Source organism: Zonotrichia leucophrys, chromosome 12 (assembly GCF_028769735.1).
Source record: "Zonotrichia leucophrys gambelii isolate GWCS_2022_RI chromosome 12, RI_Zleu_2.0, whole genome shotgun sequence".
Classification (NCBI taxonomy): domain Eukaryota; kingdom Metazoa; phylum Chordata; class Aves; order Passeriformes; family Passerellidae; genus Zonotrichia; species Zonotrichia leucophrys.
In genome coordinates, this window is record NC_088182.1 from 18,986,497 (window position 1) to 19,004,879 (window position 18,383).

Sequence of the window (18,383 nt, forward strand, 5' to 3'; positions counted from 1 at the left end):
TTTGAGTGCTGAGCCCTGCTGGCTTAGCTGCTGCCTGCAGGGAGCTGGGCTCTGGGCTTGCCTTGGCACCACCTCTAGAGGTGTCTTGAAGTCCATGGTGTTGAGTGGCATCTTCTTCATCATCTGCCTTCTTCACCAGAACAGTGGGACTGTGGTATGGGCAGGCGTGGGGCACAGAGCAAACCTTGCTTTGGGTCCTGCTCCTGCCACAGATGAAGTCCTTGCAATGCTGACCTGCCAGGGTTCTCCTTATGGTGGCACAGCAGCCAGAAAAGCTCCTGTCCTTTAGGCTCCCCTGCAGCTGCAGCCGTAGGCAAGCACAGGAGAAGCTCAGCTCCAGCAAGGCAGCCCAGCTCAGGACACACAGGCCAAGTGTGGAGCTGGGAGTGGAGGCTGCTTAAAGCCAGCCTGTCCAGCACAACTTCTTCAGGCCAGGCTGAAGTTGGTTTCATGGGGAGGAGATGGACGAGGCTGATTCCAATGGTTTCCATGGCAGCCAGCACTGGTTTGCTTGGTCCCAGCTGGGTTGATGTGGGATCTCAGCACCTCAGGACTGAGGTGCCGAGTCACCGAGACCACCCTTGGGGGGCTCGGGAGTCCTGGAATGTTGCCAGACGTGTCTGGTGGCTGGACTTTGATCCTACACAGGAGACGACACCTGTATGAGGATAGGAGGGTTTCACCGGGGTGAATGGTGAAGGGATTAGTTAGTTAGAGAGTGAAACACAGGGTTTAGGATTTCTGTACAGGGGGGTTTAGAGAAGTAAGATGGAGGAATTGGGGCGTGTCCTGTCCTTCTTCTTCTTCTTCTTCTCCTCCATCTTCTGTGGTGATGGTGGCACTTTGGGATTGGTCATTACTAAAAGTGCACTGGTCAATAAGGGTGAAAGGTATTGGGGAAAAATGATAAATATTGTATACGCAACTTTGGGTATAAAGATAGGTGACCGCCCGGATGGGGGGGGGGTGTGCTCATGGCTGGCTGCTGAGCAGACCTCTGTCGGGCCGAGAGAAAATCTTTTAGATAAACAATTAATAAACACAGAGACCGAGAAAAGAACTGAAGCCTCTTCTGGTCCTTTGAAACGCGGGCTGCCCCAAGGCCACCCCAGGCCTTTCCAGCCCATCCAAACAGCCGAAAACCGGACAGGTTCCAGCAGGAAATCTGCCTGACAAGAGCCTGTCTTGCAGGAAAGGAGTTCCTGCAGCCTTTGCTTTCTGACTGATAGGATTGTTCTCATGAAGGAGCAGGCTAGGAGTTGTTAAAACTGAAGATCACGGACAGAGACTCTCTAACTAATTAAAGTTAGATTGTGGGATGTTTATTAATACCAGCCGGTGGCACTAGAGCCGTCCCTAAAAGGCGTGACCGTGCTGTCCAAGGTTCTTTGCCCTCTCTTTATTTCCCAAGATCTTACATACAATACATCTGCACAACCCCAGCACCTCCCATCCCTGCTCTGTATTCAAATGATGTCATTGGTCCTTCACTCCTGTGCAATTCTTCCCTTGATCTGGGTCAATGGTCTCGAAGTGGGTCAGTGCTCTTTATCAGGTCTCTGTCACCCTCTGGCACCATCCAAGGTCCCCAACTTAGTGATTGATTGGCATCAAGCCCAGGTGCTAACCATTGTTCTACTGGTTTCAAGATGTTCTTATAACAGTTCACTTCCTCCACTTCCGTCTAGAAAGATGCTCCTAATGGTAAACAATAGAACAATCAGCTCCAGCTTAAGCATCTCATAATCATTAACCTATGGTCTGCCTATCTAACTTACATCCTGATCAATGGGAATTGTTTCTAACCCTCAGCTGAAATCTGAACTCTTTAAAATCATTCCTCAGCTATGCCCAGGGAGAAGGGGGCTGAATGAGCTGAGTAAGAACTGTAGGAGAGCTAAGCAGATGTCAGCAAACTGTGCTCTGCTTTAAACTGGGAAGCCAAGAGACAAAGGGCGTTTCCAGGCACCAGCGCAGAGAGCTGCTGGATCAGCCTTTGGCAGGGGCTGGAGGGGTCTGGCTGTGCCTTCAGAGGGAGCTTGCACAGTCAACACCTTATGATGGCAAAGCCCAGCTTTGGCTGGTCCTGGAGGTCCCCTTCCACCAATTCCCTCACTTGGGATGTTCCCAGCCTCTGTGGGTTGAGGAGAATTCACGGAAATGGCCTCAGGGTCAAGGAATGAAGTGCAGGGCCAGCCAGGACTAGGGAGCCCAAGGTTCTGGTGGGACTCTCAGCCATGTTTCCTATTTTGTCTGCAGAAGGGAGCTGAAGGAGCCAGCTCAAAAGGTCAAGGAGGAGGCAAAAGCCATAGAGGAAGAAGAGAGGAGGAAGGAGGAAGAGAGGCAGAAGAAGGGAAAGAAGAGTGTCTCTGTTGGGAAGCAACCTCCAATACCAGCAAAGGGGAAAACCAAGACCCGAGAGAATAAGGAAACCAAAATCCCAAAAAAGGAAACCAAAATCCCAGAGAGGAAGGAAATCAAAATCCCAGAGAAGGAGGAAATCAAAATCCCAGAGAAGAAGGAAAGCAAAGCATCAGAAGGGAAGAAAATGACAGCATCAGAGAAGAAGGACATCAAAGCATCAGAGAGGAAGGAAACCAAAATCCCAGAGAAGAATGAAGCCAAAATCTCAGAGAAGAAGGAAGCCAAAGACCCAAAGAAGGGGGAACCCAAAGCCGTCAAGAAGGGGGGAACTGAAATCCCAAAGGACTAAGCTAAGATGGAGAAGAACTCTTTATTCTTTATTCATACAACTCATTTTACACAGTTTAACAGACCTTGTGTGCACCTTTAGTTAGTTCATAGATTTCTTATCAGTTAGTAGATTATTGGTTAATAAAATAGATTTTACTTGTGCATCAAATCTCTCTATTGTATTCTTTACCTCTTCACTGATTCTCATGGGACAAATCCCTTGTTATTGCAGGTGCATTTGTTTTTCACCCTCAGAATAGAATGGTCACAAAGTCTCATTCTCAAAATAGCTTCACATGGGAACTTGTAACTGCTTAGTTGCACTCAGAAGAGATGATAGGCCAGCTATTGATATGGCCGAACAAGGCTTCATTTCAAAAGGCCTTTCTTTTATCATTATTCTACCTGTCTATGACATCTCCCGTGGTGTCCTTGGACCCACATTTTCACAACTGACCCATGGTTCCATGAGGTTCCCCAGTGTCACCGTGGTGTCCTTGGACCCACATTGTCACAACTGGCCCAAGATTCCATGAGGTTCCCCAGTGTCACCATGGTCACTGTCAGAGGCTGGATGAGATCAATGTCGTGAGACACCGTGGGATGAGCTGCCACTCAGTCACACAGTGGGGACAGCACTAACCCAGCCCTGATTGCCTGTGCGATCAGAAATCCCACCTGGGGGAGGCTCACAAGGGCCCGGGGACTTAAAAACATAGAGCACAAGGTGAGCCCCTGGTATGGACTCTGCCTTCTCCTGGGGTTTGTGTCTCACCCACACTGGAACCCTAGGAGCTGTTAGTCATATGTGTGTCTTTCTATAGAGCTTCTGTCTTTCTGTCTCTCTCTCCTTCTTCTCCTTCTAATGCTCTTTGTATGGAACATTTTTGGATACCCTAACAACTTACGTGTTTTAATGTTTCCAGGATAAATGGGCTAAGTTAATGAAGTTACTGCTATGATATGTGTTTTATGTGTAATTTGATGTTGCATTGAATCCTCTTCCAAAGTTCTTGATTTTTTGCACTTTGCCAGTAGAATTTTGTGTCATTTTGACCTCTTACAAATATCTGCTTGGTGTTTTTCCTGTGCACCAAACTCGAATAAAGGTGGCAGATGAATTGGTGAGTTGGCACGCAAACCCCGAACGGAGCTCCGAGTGCGTGGAGGATCGGGGCAGTGTGAGTCGCGCACAATCCCTGCAGTGGGGGGACACGGATCCCTAGCGGGGTTTACGGTGCCCCGAGTACAGCAGCAGCACTGAGTACACCCAAGAGGGCCCCAGTGCCCAGGGTGGGATGGCAGTGCTGGGGGTTCAGTGTGCCGCGGGTCAGGTAGAAACCGTAAACCCACTGGAGGCCCCTGGGGGGATTGGGGTCACAGGGCAGGGCAGGACTGGGCTCAAAGGGCAGGGCAAGGCTGGACCTGCACCTTCCTCCCCCACACACAAAATGTTTAGAGCCAGCAATCTCCTCCAGTCTGTCACAACAGGCAGTGTTGGAGGTGTATTCCCAATTGTGGCCATTGGCACCTGGCTGAGAAGGACAGTTCTTTAGTTCTTTTCCATGGGAAGGAAAGCACAGAGCCTCAAGGTTTGGAAGGCAGGTGAGAGCCTCACTAGGCCAAGGTCAGCTAGACATGTCAGTAATAGCAGATTTTGGATTTAGGGAATTTTGGAGGTGGAAACGCAATCTCGGCCATGGGCACCTGGAGAAGCAGGACAGTTCTTTCCCATGAGAAGGAGAGCATGGAGCCTCCCCCAGTGTTTTGGGGACAGATGAGAGGTGACCCTTGTGAAACTACTGCCAGCCAGACTTGTCCTGGCAATATTCCGATGGAAGAATTCCGGGATATAAGGAACTTTGGAGGTGTAATCCCAATTCTGGCCATGGGTGCCTGGAGTAGTAGGACAGTGCTTTTCCATTGGGAAGGAAAGCACAGAGCCCCAGTGTTTCAGCAGCACATGAGAAGTGAACCTCAATGTGCAAAGGTCACCTGGACCAGTCAGGCAGTCCATGGGAAGCCAAATCAGTCAGACCTGTTCTGTGTTCCCTTGGTTTTATGGGGCTCCATAGTGTCACACTGGTGCGTTGGATCCATGGGGTCCCACAGTGTCACAGTGCCCTCAGGTGTCAGATGGCCCTACAGTGTCACAATGGTCCCAAGGACTCCATGAGCCCTTGCAGTGTCACAATGGTCTCTGTGGCTCCCCAGGCCCCACAATGTCATGGGACTCCTCTGTTCCATGAGGTCTGCAATGTCACAATGGACCTTTGGACCCTGGGGCTTTGCTGTGTCACAATGGTCTCCTTTGGCTCCACAGTGCCACAATGGACCATTGATGACAGGAGACCACTCTGTGTCGCCCTGGAGCTTCGGTTCCATGCAGCCCTGCAGTATCACAATGGTCTCCTTTGGTTGCCCAGTGTCACAATGGACCACTGATGACATGAGGCCCTGCAGTGTCACAATGGACCTTTGGTTCCATGCAGCCCTGCAGTGTCACAAAGGCCTCTTGGTTTCACGAGGCCCCACAATATCACAATGGTCCTCCCAGGGTCACAGTGGTCTCACTGGTTCCATGAGGCTTCACAGTCTCACAATGCTTTGCTTATTCCATGGGGCCTCATAGTGTCACAATGGTCTCCATGAGTGCCCTGAGTGTCACAATGGTCTCTGTGATTCCATGGTGCCCCTCAGTGTCACAGTGGCCCCTTGGTTCCATGAGGCTGTAAAGTGTCTTAATTGTCTTTGCACGGTTCCACAAGGCCTTGCAATGTTACAATAAACCTTTGGCTCCATGGAGTCCCACAGTGTCACAATGGCCGCTTGGTTCCATGACACCACAAAGTGTCATAATGGTCTCCATGGTTCCATGAGGCCCCATGGTGTCACAATGGACTCTTGGTTTGATGGGGCCTCTCAGTGTCACAATGATCCCTACATTCCATGGAGCCACAGAGCGTCAGTACAGTCCCTTTGGTTCCATGAGGCCCAGCAATGTCACAGTGGTCTCCATGATTCCATGAGGCCCCACAGTGTCACACTGGTCCCTTGGTCTTACAGGGCCCCACAGTGTCACAATGGTCCCTTGGTTCCATGGCCCTGTGCTGCTGCATTCCCCCCTCCCCTTCTCAGGCCGCCCTGCCAGCTGAGAAATGCTCCTTGGGCCTCGGCCTTGGCCAACAGCCCCTGGGCTCAGCTCCTCTGCAGCTCATCACAAACACTGTCTGCTTCAGGCACTGCTGCTGCCCAACCAGCTCCTGGTTCCTGTAGGAGCAGCTCTGGGAACTGTTTTTGTTCCCTCCGTGGCACAACATCCCTGTTCTCACACTGCCAAAGAAAGCTGTTGGTGCCAAGTGCGGCCAGGATGAACCATTGCTGGGACTGAAGCCCCTCTCTTGGGGCCCTGCAAACAGCGCTCCAAAAGGAGCCCTTGGAGCTCTCCTGGGCCAGCGACTCCCTCTGAGTGGGGCCTCTCCCAGCCGGGAACTCTCCCGTTTGCTGCACTCGGGGATCCTGAACAACGATGGAGCCTGGGCCGATCCCCCCAATCCTCCAGGCTCAACCCTTTGTGCGCTGGGGAGATGCCAAACATCCTCAGGGAGAATTTCCTGCCCTCAGGGGAATTGCTCACAGGTGCCTTGCACTGACTCTTTGTGTCTGTGTGCACACAGGAGTGCCTGTGCTGGGGAAATGTGGCAGAAATGCTGCTCTCTGAGGGCTTGGAGTGCCTTGGATAGCTGAGTCAGTCAGGCCTGTAAGTGAGGTTACATCATGACAAATAAGTTCAGTTAAATGGTATTAAGAGGTGGTTTTTTTTGCAAAGTTTACTATGTTATAAGCTAAGTTGAATATTGTTTAATGTTATTCCACTATTAAATCCTTAAGTCATTGGTTGTGAGGTTAAATACTGTTAAGCTCTGTTCTTTTCCTAAATTGTGAAGTTGAAGGTATCAGTTAATGTTAAGGTATCAGTGAAGTCCTCTTTGACCTCTGTCAAGCTTTTATTTCTTTATTCATTTTATCCTTGCCCTCACTGTCCTTGTGTCTCACACACACTGGGACAGTTCTCAGCTCATTTCTGGTTTGATTGCCTGGATTCTGTTTGGTTTTGTTGCTGCTTTGTTTCTTTGGTGTGCCTGAAGTGTGTGGTCAGGAGCAGAGTGACTCTTGCCAAGGAACTTTGTGCTGCTGTCCCTTAATATTAAATCTGGTTTTTGCTGCTCCCTTGCTGGGGATTTTTTCAGTGCTCTCAAGGCCTCGTTGGTATCAGGGTGAAGGAGCACTGGTCCAGGCTCTGGCCCTGGAGGACACGGGGACGCTGCCGGGGGGTCCCTGTCCCCCTGTGCCACCCCCAGGGCACCGGACCCCGGGCCCCCATCCCCGTGTCAGGCTCTGGGGTCGATCTCGTGGAACATCCTCTAGGGGAGGCTGTGGGGCCGGGGGCAGGGGGACAGGGGGGACAGGGGACCCCGCTGTGCATGAGCAGGGTTGGACTGCTCTGGGGGGAACTGTGAGGGGGGCCGGGGCAGAGTGACCTCCCCAGTGACCTCACACAGCTCCTGTGATGTCACACAGTCACCTGTGATGTCACTCAACCCCCTGTGATGTCACAGCCCCTATGATGCCACAGAGCTCTTTTGCAATGTCACACAGCCACCAGTGATGTCACAGCCCACTCTAGGTTGTCACACAGCCCCTGTGATCTCACACAGCTAACTATGAGATGTCACCCTATGATGTGCTACATCTGCTTTGTGATGTCACAGAAGTCTCTGTGATTTCACAACCTGCTCTATGATGTTACACAGCCACCCAGTGATGTCACAACCCACTCTCTGATGTCACAGAGCCACCCTCGATGATGGCAATGTCTGCTCTATTGCCTCACACTGTGATGTCACAGACAGCTTTGTGATGTCACAAACCCCTCAGTGATGCCACGAGACCTTTTCTGTGATGTCATACTGGCACTCTTTAATGTCACAGCACATACTTTGAACCTCACAGCCAGCTCTATGATGTTATCCAGCCATGCCATGGTGCCACAGCCTGCTCTGTGATGTCACAGAATCCCCTCTATGATGCTGCAGCTGCTCAGTGGCTTCCACAACAAACTCTCTGATGTCATAGGCCAAACTGTTGACTTCAAAATTGCTTCCTAGAGCACTATATTCTAATAATTGATAAAGCTCCTGAACTGTAGAGTAAATAACTCGGGTTAAAATCTTTCTGTCCGATCATGATCAGAATCAATCAGACCTGTATTTATACAAATATATCTGCTATTCCATCATTAATCCTCTGGGACAAATTGGGTTAAAGTTCAATTCCACCTGTCCAATCTTTTACACATAAACCTTTGACAAATTCTTGAGCTGGGATTGGATCCAGCTCTTCCCAGTCTCCTCTCTTAGAAGAAATTTTAACAGTCTAGGAGCCCTGCAAAGGTTTGAGGATCCATGGTGGCTGTTGGGTGTACTTTCTGCACCTCAGGTCTCAGCAGTAATTTCTTCAATAAAGAAATAAAGTTTTTGACTGAAGCTCCCACTGTGCCCATGACAGGAACGCCTGTGACAGTCTAGGACATCCTGGCTCTTTGGCAGCCTGGGAACTCCTGGGATGTCACCATGGAGCCCCCGTGAGTGCCTGTGACAGATCGGTGCCTTTTCAGCCCAAGGTGCCCTGGGATGTCACCATGGAATGTCTGAGACTGCCTCTGACCACAGGGCTCTTTACCATCCCCAGAAAGTCCTGGGAGGTGTCCATGGAGCCCCTGTCTGTGCCTGTGACATTCCAGCTCTGGAACAGCCTGGAGACTCCTGGAAAGTCCCCATGGAATCTCTCTGAGGGCCTGTGACAAATCTGATCCTTAACAGCCAACCATGGCCAGGACCCTGTTGCTATGGTCAGTTTCCATGGCAAGCCTCACCAGCCCCCTGTTGCTATGGTCAGTTTCCATGGCAACCATCACAAACCCCCGTTGCTCTGATCAGTTTCCATGGCAACCATCACCAGCCCCCTGTTGCTATGGTGTGGATCATCTAGTGGCTTATCAGGTGATTGCCCTGCCTGAAGTTCTTCCCACATTCCAATAACTTGTGGGGATTCTCCCCATCATGAAGCTGCTCATGGACCACCAGCTCTGAGCCCTGGCTTGAGCTCTGTCCACCTTCCTGACTCAGGGTGGGTCTTTCCTCCTCAGAGCACCCCAGACTGGGTTTGGAGCCCCTCTTCCTGTGGAATCTCTGGGGATTTTCCTCCCCGTTGCATTCCTGTACCCTGGAGTCACTCATAACAGCCCCTTCCTCCAGGTTCTTCCGCGGGGATTTTTCCTCCCTGGTCTCCATTCTCAGCTTCTTGTTTGGGGGAGGAAAGACAAGGAGAGGATGGGATTTGGCTCCGTGCCAGAGGGAAGGGGAAGGAGATCCCCCCAGTGCATCTCTGATAGGATGGTGTTGGCAGGAGGGTTGTCCTGCAGCCAGGGGCCATACTGGGCTGGGAGATGGAGCAGGAGAGAGGGAGAAAGGGGCACTGACTTCCTCCTCACCTGCCTGGGTGTCCTGGGGATCTTTCCTGTTCCTCACAGCCTCCTTTTCCATCTCGCAAAGGTTTGGGAATGAGAAATCCTGTTTTGGGAGAATAACAAGGGATGAGCACGTTGAGTTTTGTACTGGTTTAAAGGCAAACCTGGGAAAGGGTCTAAACCAGAATCACAATTTAAGAGGAAAATGAAGATCAAAGCAATGATACAGAAAAACTGCCTTAAACTCACAGAGTCAGGATATAACCTGATACCCTGCTGGTCAGGGTGGAGGCAGCAGTCCCATTAAATGGTGACTGCAGTCCTGTTGGAGAGATGAACGTGGTTCTGTCAGAGCAGTGATCCTGTAGAAGGGTCTGGTCTTCCTCTTGATGTTCAGTGGTGGTTCTGGAGCTCTTGTCCTCTGGGAACCCAGTAGGCAAGCTGCTCCTGGTGTTGCAAGAATCAGCTTATATCCAGGTAGGAATGCTTGGATCCTCCCCCTGGGCAGAGCATCCCACAATGGGATGATGGAATTTTATCAGTCCTGCAGTGACACACAATGGCCCATTCACAGAAGATATCTCCCCTGCAGGGCATTATCAGGGCTGAGTCATGGAAGAGATAAAGAACACTGCCCCACCTGTTTATAGCAGTTGATGAAGATGGGGATTGAAAACATGCATTTGGTTACATCTTGCATGGCAACCTGAAACAGTGGGGTAATCCCTGCTCAGGGGGTGAACACCATCCCCTTACCCAAACTGGCTCAGCTTTAAAACCCCCACTCTGAGAAGACCACGCACACAGGGGACAATGTCACACTTTCCCCCTCTCTCCTGCTCCATCTCCCAGCCCAGCACGGCCCCTGGTTCCAGGACAAATCCGGGGTCAACGCCGTCCTGCCGGGGATGCACTGGGGGGATCTCCTTCTCCTTCCCTCTTGCATGGAGGCAAATCCCATTCTCTCCTTGTCCTTCCTTCCCCAGAGAAGGAGCTGAGAATGGCGACCAGGGGTGAAAAATCCCCGCAGCAGAACCTCGTGGAAGAGGCTGTTTTGAGCAGCTCCACAGCACAGGAATCCAACAGGGAGGAAAAGTCCCAGAGATCCCACAGGAGGAGGGGCTCCAAACCCAGCCCAGTGTGCTCTGTGGAGGAAAGACACACCCTGAGCCAGGAAGGTGGGCAGAGCTTCAGCCAGAGTTCGGAGCTGGTGGCCCATGGGCAGCTTCATGATGGGGAGAAGCCCCACAAATGCTTGGAGTGTGGGAAGATTTTCAGGCAGGGCAATACCCTGATCAGCCACCAGATGATCCACACTGGGAAATGGGCTTGTGAGTGTGGGGAGTGTGGGAAGGGCTTCAGCTGCTGCTCTGCCCTTGTAAACCACCAGCAGATTCCCACCAAGGAGAAGCCCTTCTGCTGCCCTGACTGTGGGAAGGGCTTCAACTGCTACTCCAAGCTCATCATCCACCAGCGCATCCACACTGGAGAGAGGCCCTACCAGTGTCCCACATGTCAGAAGAGGTTTCACACCAGCTCCAATCTCCTTCTGCATGAGCGGATTCACACGGATGAGAGGCCCTTCCGCTGCTCTGATTGTGGGAAGGGCTTGAATCGCAAATCCACCCTCGTCACCCACCAGCGCATCCACACTGGGGAGAGGCCCTATGAGTGTCCCCAGTGTGGGAAGAGCTTCTCTGACCGCTCATTCTTTAACCGACACCAACAGAGGCACCGGTAAGGGAAGCCTTATGAGAGCCCTGACTGCAGGTGGAGCTTCATGCACTGCTCCATCTCCATCCCCATTAGAGGACCCACAATGGTCAGAGCCCTGGTGACCCACATTCCTTGTGATACACAGTGGGAAGTGATTTGTGTTGCTTTTTCTTTGCCTCTTATTATCTTTTGATTTATCTCCTTTCCTTCAAAACACCAATAATCAGGGTAAAAATCGACCCAATTCATCAAAGGCACCAAAAGCCTCACGTTTTACTTGTGTTTTGAGGGAAACTTGGATTCTGAGAGATATCTGGGAGGATATGGGGGGTTTTGGGGGTATTTCGTTTGGTTTTCTTTATTTCTTGGCACTCCAAAAGATGAGAGGCATTGATCTGACAGCTCAAAACTACTCAATGCTACTGAAAACTACTCAATCCCACCCTAGAATTCCTTGATTCCACATCCCCTTGGGGTGAAATGGGGTTGAAAGTAGATTGGGTGAAGTGGGATGCTGATCAGGAGGGATGAGATGGGCATTGGGTGGGGCAGGATTGGTGGGATGTGGTTTGGGAGGTGTGAAATGGGGTAAATACAGCTTGGGAAGGGGGTCTTGATGTCCAGGATTGCTGGGAAAGGTTGGGGTTGGGACAGGGGAGGTGGGTTGGAGTCTGGAATGAGACGGCCAAAGTTTGGGGATGATGAAGGGAAGGGAAGCCCGTTACTGAGTGAGTTTTTGGATATTCCATGTTCATGAGGTGATGCTGGGATATCTCACGTTTCTGAGGTGGTTTTGGGGCACTCCCCAGCTCTTGGAGGTTTCCTGAGAGCAGTTCCATGGAGCCCCATTTCCAGGGGTGGTTGCCATGGGCACCAGCTCAGAGCTGTAGCCAGAGTCTGTAGCCTCGGTGCTGAAGAGCAGAGAAATGATGAATGGCCCCAGACATCTCCAGTGTGTGAAGAGCAGAGAAATGATGAATGGCCCCAGACATCTCCAGTGTGTGTTTGCAGACCTGTGAGCTTCCTGAGGAGAGGTCAACAGCAATCCCCTGGAGAGATGCACCTTAGACTCCGGGCATTCCTCACAGCTCAGGGTGAGGAAAGAAGCTTCCCCCATGGTGCCTTGCACCACTATATTAATTTATCCCAATTCTTTCCTCCCTATTGGCCCGTTGGCCTTTCCCACCCCTTTTACCCTTATACGTTCATGTTCTGGTGAGTTCTCCCTTCCCTGTAATCCCATTGGTTTATGTCTCTGGCTATCCACTCTAGCATTTCTTATTGGTCCCTTCCGTGTGTACCACCCGTGAGCCCTCAGACCATAGGATCCCTGATGCTCTTCTCCACCCTCTCTTTTCCTCATTTATAACCTACACCCTCCTTTGGCTTTGTCTTTGGCCCTGGACCTCTTCAGCGTTGTCTGAATAAAGCACATTGGAACTCCATGCCTGGAACCTCCGGTGTCTTCACTGCCGACCTGGTCCATGTGTGTGTCTGTGTCTCTGTGTGTGTCTGTGTCTGTGTGTGTGAGTGTGTGCTGGGGCTCTCATGGCTCCTGCCTGTTGGTGCAAGATGCTCTCAGGGAAGTTGCATCTACCACCACTGCAGACCACAACAGTGGCGCCCAAACAGGGACCTTCGTCTGGTACCCCTGGAGAGCATCTCCAGCATGGCTGCAATCTAAGTTGCCTTTGAGTCAGCCACTAGCCTAAGACAACCTCTGAATTTTATCTGGGCACGCTGAAGGGAGAGACCTGGAACCCTCCCAAAGTCGTGGGCTGGAGGATTGCTTTCCTTGACACACCCCCACGAGACCCTTTGTTGATGCACTGCTGGGTGAGTATGTTTCAGTCAGAGTCACCCTTTTCTTTTGTTTTCTCATTTTAACTTGTGGGTGGAAAGACAGCAGAATGGGCACAAAACTCGTTCCACAATGGGAGATTTATATCCAAGTTACATTAGCCCTAGTTGCTCGGGAAATTCATTTTTCAAAGGGGAATTTGAAAGCTTTTGTTCATCTTCTTTTCAAATATTTTATGTTACAAGGGAATCAGTTTAATCACTTGAGATTTGGGGTACGGTTGGGATCAAGATATTTGTTTTATAAATGGAGGGAAATTTTAAAGTAGAGAAGTTTTATCGTCTTTTTCATTCCATTTATGGCAAAATGTTTTATCTTCTTTTTTGTTCTATTTATGATTCAGTCTAAAAATCAGGGGAAAATTTGGGAAAAGTTTTGGGTCTCCCCTTCAAAACCCCTTCCCTTCATCCTCTCCCCAAGCCCCTAGACCCTCTTCCCTGCCTGGGGAGCAATCAGCAGGTGGATATCGCTATTCAGCACAGGGTTTCTGCTGTCTCCCTGATGCCTCCCGATCTCCACTCTCCCCTTACCAGGACGGCACTGGCCATGCTGCTCTGAACCTTCCCCTCAACCTTCTTCCTATGCCCGCATACCCTCTTTCATCTCCCCCAGTGGCCATTACCCACAAAATGGCGCCGGCAATGTGGCAGCCCAGACATTTTGTCCCCTCCTGATCCAAGTTTTTTTCCACCCTCCACCCCAAAATGGTGACTTTCCCGCCTCTCCTCTGCCCTTTTCTGTGACAGTGGTCACAAGTGTTGCAGGATGAAGAGAGAGGTGAGAATGCTGATCTCATGTTCAGAAGGCTTGATTTATTATTTTATGATTTATATACTACATTATAACTATACTAAAAAGAAATAGAAGGAAAAGTTCTCAGAAGGCTAGCAAAACTAAGAATAGAAGAGAAAGAATGAATAACAAAGATCTGTGTTCCTTCAGAAAGCAAGAGCAGCTCTGCCATGAGTGGTCAATAAATCCAAACATCCACAAGAGACCAATCATGGACCCACCTGTTGCATTCCACAGCAGCAGATAACCATTGTTTACATTTTGTTGCTAAGGCCACAGCTTCTCAGAAGGGAAAAAAATCCCAAGAAAGGATTTTTCACAAAAGATGTCTGTGACATGTCACCCTTTTAAGTTTAGTTTAATTAAAAAGAAAAGTGTTTGCAATTTTCTCTGCTGGGCATATGCCGAGGAAAGAACAAACACTTGACAGGTTATCTGTTGCCAATCAAAACCTCACTCAAGTGCAGGTGTGGAATGTTCACCTGTAGAACTTACAATTCTATCAAATCACTAAAACAATCTTACAATATAAGAAAATTGTGGTAGATAGGGACAGGCGGTCGGAAGATCACGCGATGTAACGGGAAGGCAGGACCCCTGTTCCTCTTCGGTAAGAAATTATCATAGGAATGTAGCCTCCCTAAACCGAGTGCCAGTAACTTTCCATTCCCTACCCAGTAACTTTCCACTCCTTACTAACCATAGATGGTAAAGACAGACCCCCTCTGACGTAGAAAAACCCCTAGATTATAAAACCCCACGAGATGAGATAATAAAGGCCTTTTGACCGTCCACCACATTGGTGTCTGCGTGCTTCATAGGCCCGAGCGACCCTGGAGAGTGGGTCGCTGTGCCGTTTCCTCAGAACCAAGTCTCCTTGCCTTGCATCAGAAGGCAACAGAAAATGCAAAAACAATACAAAGAAAGTCTAAGTCCAAGGAGCTGAGCTTCAGGAAAAGTCCATGGGCTGAAGATGTTCCTCTTTGCCATCTCTGAAAAATCCTTTTGGTCCTGAAACAGGCTTGCTGCAGAAAAGTCCATCAATAGTTATCAAAAGTCTATTGACAATCATCAAACAATTTCAAACAATTTCAGACAATTCCTGGAAATTCTTGCCAGAGCCCTTTATTGAACAACTTGGGCTGAAGCTAATTTTTGGCCCTTCAATGCTTCAGAGCTGCTGCCAGCTATTTAAGGTTTTTGTTTGTTTGTTTGTTTGTTGTTTTTTGGGGTCTTTTTTGGGAAGACCAGCAGCAGCAGAGCAGCCAGAGAAAGGCCCTGGGGGGCCCTGGCCAATCAGAAAGGCGGCCCAGGACCGGAAGGGGGAAGCAAAACCCCCAAACCCAGCAGGAGGCCGGGAGGTGGCACTGGCCCAGGGACCCAAGCCCAACGGCTCAGGCCCAGCCCCCGAGGCAGGCTCTGCCTTGCCACAGGTCTGCACTCTGCTGCCAGTACAATGGCAGAACGAGTGATGACCCAAAATCACCAAGGCATGCCAGCAGAAGGGAAATAGAAGCCTTACCAAAAATCTTCATCTCGGGTCTGGGGATGTTTGTTCCCCACAGCAAGCAAGCCATGATCGCTTCCCGCTGTGCCCTCTGCCTCTGCAATGCAAATGCAACAGGTGTGTCTCCCATTTGCCTCACGGCACCACCCCCACCAGGCTGGGGACCAAAGGCAGAACTTTCGGGACCCACCTGCCCCTTGACACTGGTGTGTGCGAGGGGCGGCGGAGAGATTCGCACCCCCCAAGGGGCAGCAACTGACCAAACACCCCCCAACCCGCCGAGAACGCTGATTTGGAACGCCAGCAACAGGGCTGCACTCACAGCCAGCTGGCGAGCCATGCCTCCTCCATGGAAGGAGAGGCTGGCGCCCTCTTCCCCTGTCCCAGCTCCCCCTGCAGGGGCAGCCCCGGGACAGCCTGAAAAACTTGGGGGGGAAATCGCGCTGGGTGCAGGAGCCGCTGCGGGCTGCTCCGAGGGTCCCGCGGATTCAGCGCTGTTTTAAGCATCATCCTGAATAGGGACTTGCTTGGTTTGAGGCGGCGGGGGTGCACGGGAACACGCCGCTGCTGTGTCACTCGGCTCTGGGAGCGGCAGCGCCGGCACGCGGTCTGCCTCTGTGGGAGAGGCTGGTGGGCACGGCACAGGGTCGGCAGCGTCTCCTGCCCCTGGCTCTGGGGTCAGCTCAGTGGAAGATGCAGTTGCAGAAGCCGCCGGAGTGCGCATGGGCAGCGGCGGGGCCGGCACGAGCAGTGGCGAAACAGCCGGGGGGAGCGGCGGCTGAGGATCGCTGTTGCCCAGCAACATTGGCACAGCCGCAGGGAGCGGTGTTTCTGACTCTCAGGCACAGGCGGGGAAGCCGGCGCAGGCCCGGGCAGGGCCGCCCGGGGAGGCGGCTGTGGAGAGGGTCCGGGAGGCGGCCGTGCCGGCCCGGCAGGCCGGGCCTCGGAGACCGGTGCCGTCCCCATCTCTGAGTGGGGTGGGGTCCAGGAGGCCAGCAACTCATCAACCCCTGGAGAGAGACAAATGGGGGGGAGAAGACAGCTTCATCTGAGCATGTCCAAAAACGCAGAGAAATAAAACTTCAGCTCCAGACAAGATCTCCCGGCCCCCCGCCGGGATGCAGGGGGGCTGGGAAGCCGCAGATCATCTCCCTCCAAAAGGTCTTCTCCTGCAGGAGTTGGGAGAAATGGGGCGAGCCCGTTGCAGTTAGCAATCCAGGGAAAAACAGCTGCTCTTCGTTCCAAGACCGGAAAGAGTGCCTTAAATGTTAGGTAAATTCAGGGGTGTCCGAATCCACGGTCCAAAAGGACTTGGAAAATGGATTCCATGCACTGCCATACAAACACATCCAGGCATACAGCACATTCGTAAAAAACCCAAAATCTTTGCCCATCGGAAAAACTCATAGAAATGTCTTTCTGTCAGGATGATTCACAGAATTCAATCGTCTTCACCCTATTTTTGCCAGAGGGCAATAAGCTTCTCCTCTGAAGGGGAGAATCGAACCTCAGCCCTGGTGGGAATGCCCCACCACCTTTGCAGCCATAATCTGCGAAGGCCAGGATCATCGGGAAGGGAAATGCCAACAGTACCTTTTGACAGAGTCCAGCATGCTCTGGCCATCTGCATGGTGCTGCTAGGCTGTCCGAACATCTTCCTGGAGGCTTTTCAGAAGGTTCTCTTTGTGGTCAGCCTTGCTGTGAACTCTGTCCAAATCAGGATCTTCAGTTCTTCAGCTCCTGGCTAGAATCCACTTCTGTGGTCACTTGTGAAGCAACCATCAATGCCACACATTCGGGGTTTACCCAGTGCAGCCGTTGCTCCTCTGGGGTATCATCAAGTGATGATTTGCTCTTCAGACGAGGGGTCCCCAACTGATGATTTGTCGTTCAGTCACTCAGGCTTCACCAATTGTGACAGTGGTCACAAGAGTTTTGAGGTTAAGAGAGAGGCGAGAATGTTGACCTCATGTTCAGAAGGCTTGATTTATTATTTTACAATATATATATTACATTATGACTATACTAAAAAGAATAGAAGAGAATGTTCTCAGATGGCTAGCTAAGCTAAGAATAGAAAAGAATGAATAACAAAGATCTGTGTCCCGGCAGAAAGCAAGAGCAGCTCTGCCATGAGTGGTCAGTAAATCCAAACATGCACAGGACACCAATGACGGATCTACCTGTTACATTCCACAGCAGCAGATAACCATTGTTTACATTTTGTTGCTGAGGCCACAGCTTCTCAGAGAGGAGAAATATCCTAAAGATAGGATTTTTATGAAAAGATGTGACACCTGTGGCTGTCAAAAGCATTCACAAACTCAAGAGGCAAAGAGAGGGGTTTCAGAGTGGCCATTTGAGAAGACAGCCTTTCTGAAATCTCTGGCACATAAGGCCCCTCTGTCACTGCTTCCTAGAAGCTGTGAGACCGGGCCATGCTGCTGTTTGTTGTCACCTCCCTGTACCTGTCCCTGAGACACAGTGCCATCGGGTTGTTATTGGGACATTTTCCTTCTTTGCCAGCCCCAACAGGCATTCAGCAGGGAGAGTCTGCACTGCCACTCTGGAGCTGAGTTTTCACTCTATGATCTCGGCCTCCCTGTCACCCCCTCCACTCCCCCTCACACATTCCTCAAAAAAGCAGTAGGATGTCTGCTGGGACCACCTCAGCCTGCAGGAAGGCCAAGTGGGCCCTGGCCTCTCCTGACCCACAGCACAGCTTTCTTTAATCCCAGCATGGAAATATTAAAACTGTATTATCACATCACACAGAGGGCCACGAGCTTTTTATTTTGGCTGCAAGTGTCCACAGGGCATTGGGGAAGAGGAGAAAAAGAGTGTTTTGCAGCAAGCAACCAGGCTACTCAGGCAGGATGGTAGGAAAAGTGTCTGGAAGCTGCTTTTTAGGTCTTTGGTTGTTCTTCTGAAGCTTCTGACAGAGCTGATGGGCAGATCCCAGAGCTGTGGAGAGTTCCTGGGAAATTTGTCCTTGGATATGTCTACGAATGCTCTCCCAGCCATGAACTGCCATCTATGTCCTGTCCATATGTTACTGCCTTGACTGTTGAGTGTCTGAGGTGCCTCTTGAGGCTGCTATGGACCTCCTTCACCAAGGAATGGATTGTGATACAACATCCCTTTCTGCTTATGTTTGGGCACTGACAGAGCCTGGAGCTCTCTGGCTGGAGCTTGGGCTCTGGCCAAGCAAGATTGCCAATGAGAGCAGCTCATGGTCCTCAGCTCTTCCCTGCTGCTGGGACAGACAGACATGGCCATGGGGA

The 18,383-nt window shown here is 50.9% G+C and overlaps 1 protein-coding gene across 1 annotated transcript; it reads left to right on the plus strand.

The window, feature by feature from the left end:
- The first annotated feature begins 10,223 nt into the window (after positions 1-10,223).
- LOC135453417 (zinc finger protein 79-like) lies at positions 10,224-10,964 on the plus strand. The gene has a single exon (XM_064724452.1). It carries the CDS (start codon positions 10,224-10,226, stop codon positions 10,962-10,964), a length of 741 nt encoding a protein of 246 aa, XP_064580522.1.
- Positions 10,965-18,383: the final 7,419 nt, after the last annotated feature.

Coding starts and splice junctions, on each gene's coding strand:
- LOC135453417 (XM_064724452.1), top strand. CDS start 10,224: ATGGCGACCAGGGGTGAAAAATCCCCGCAGCAGAACCTCGTGGAAGAG.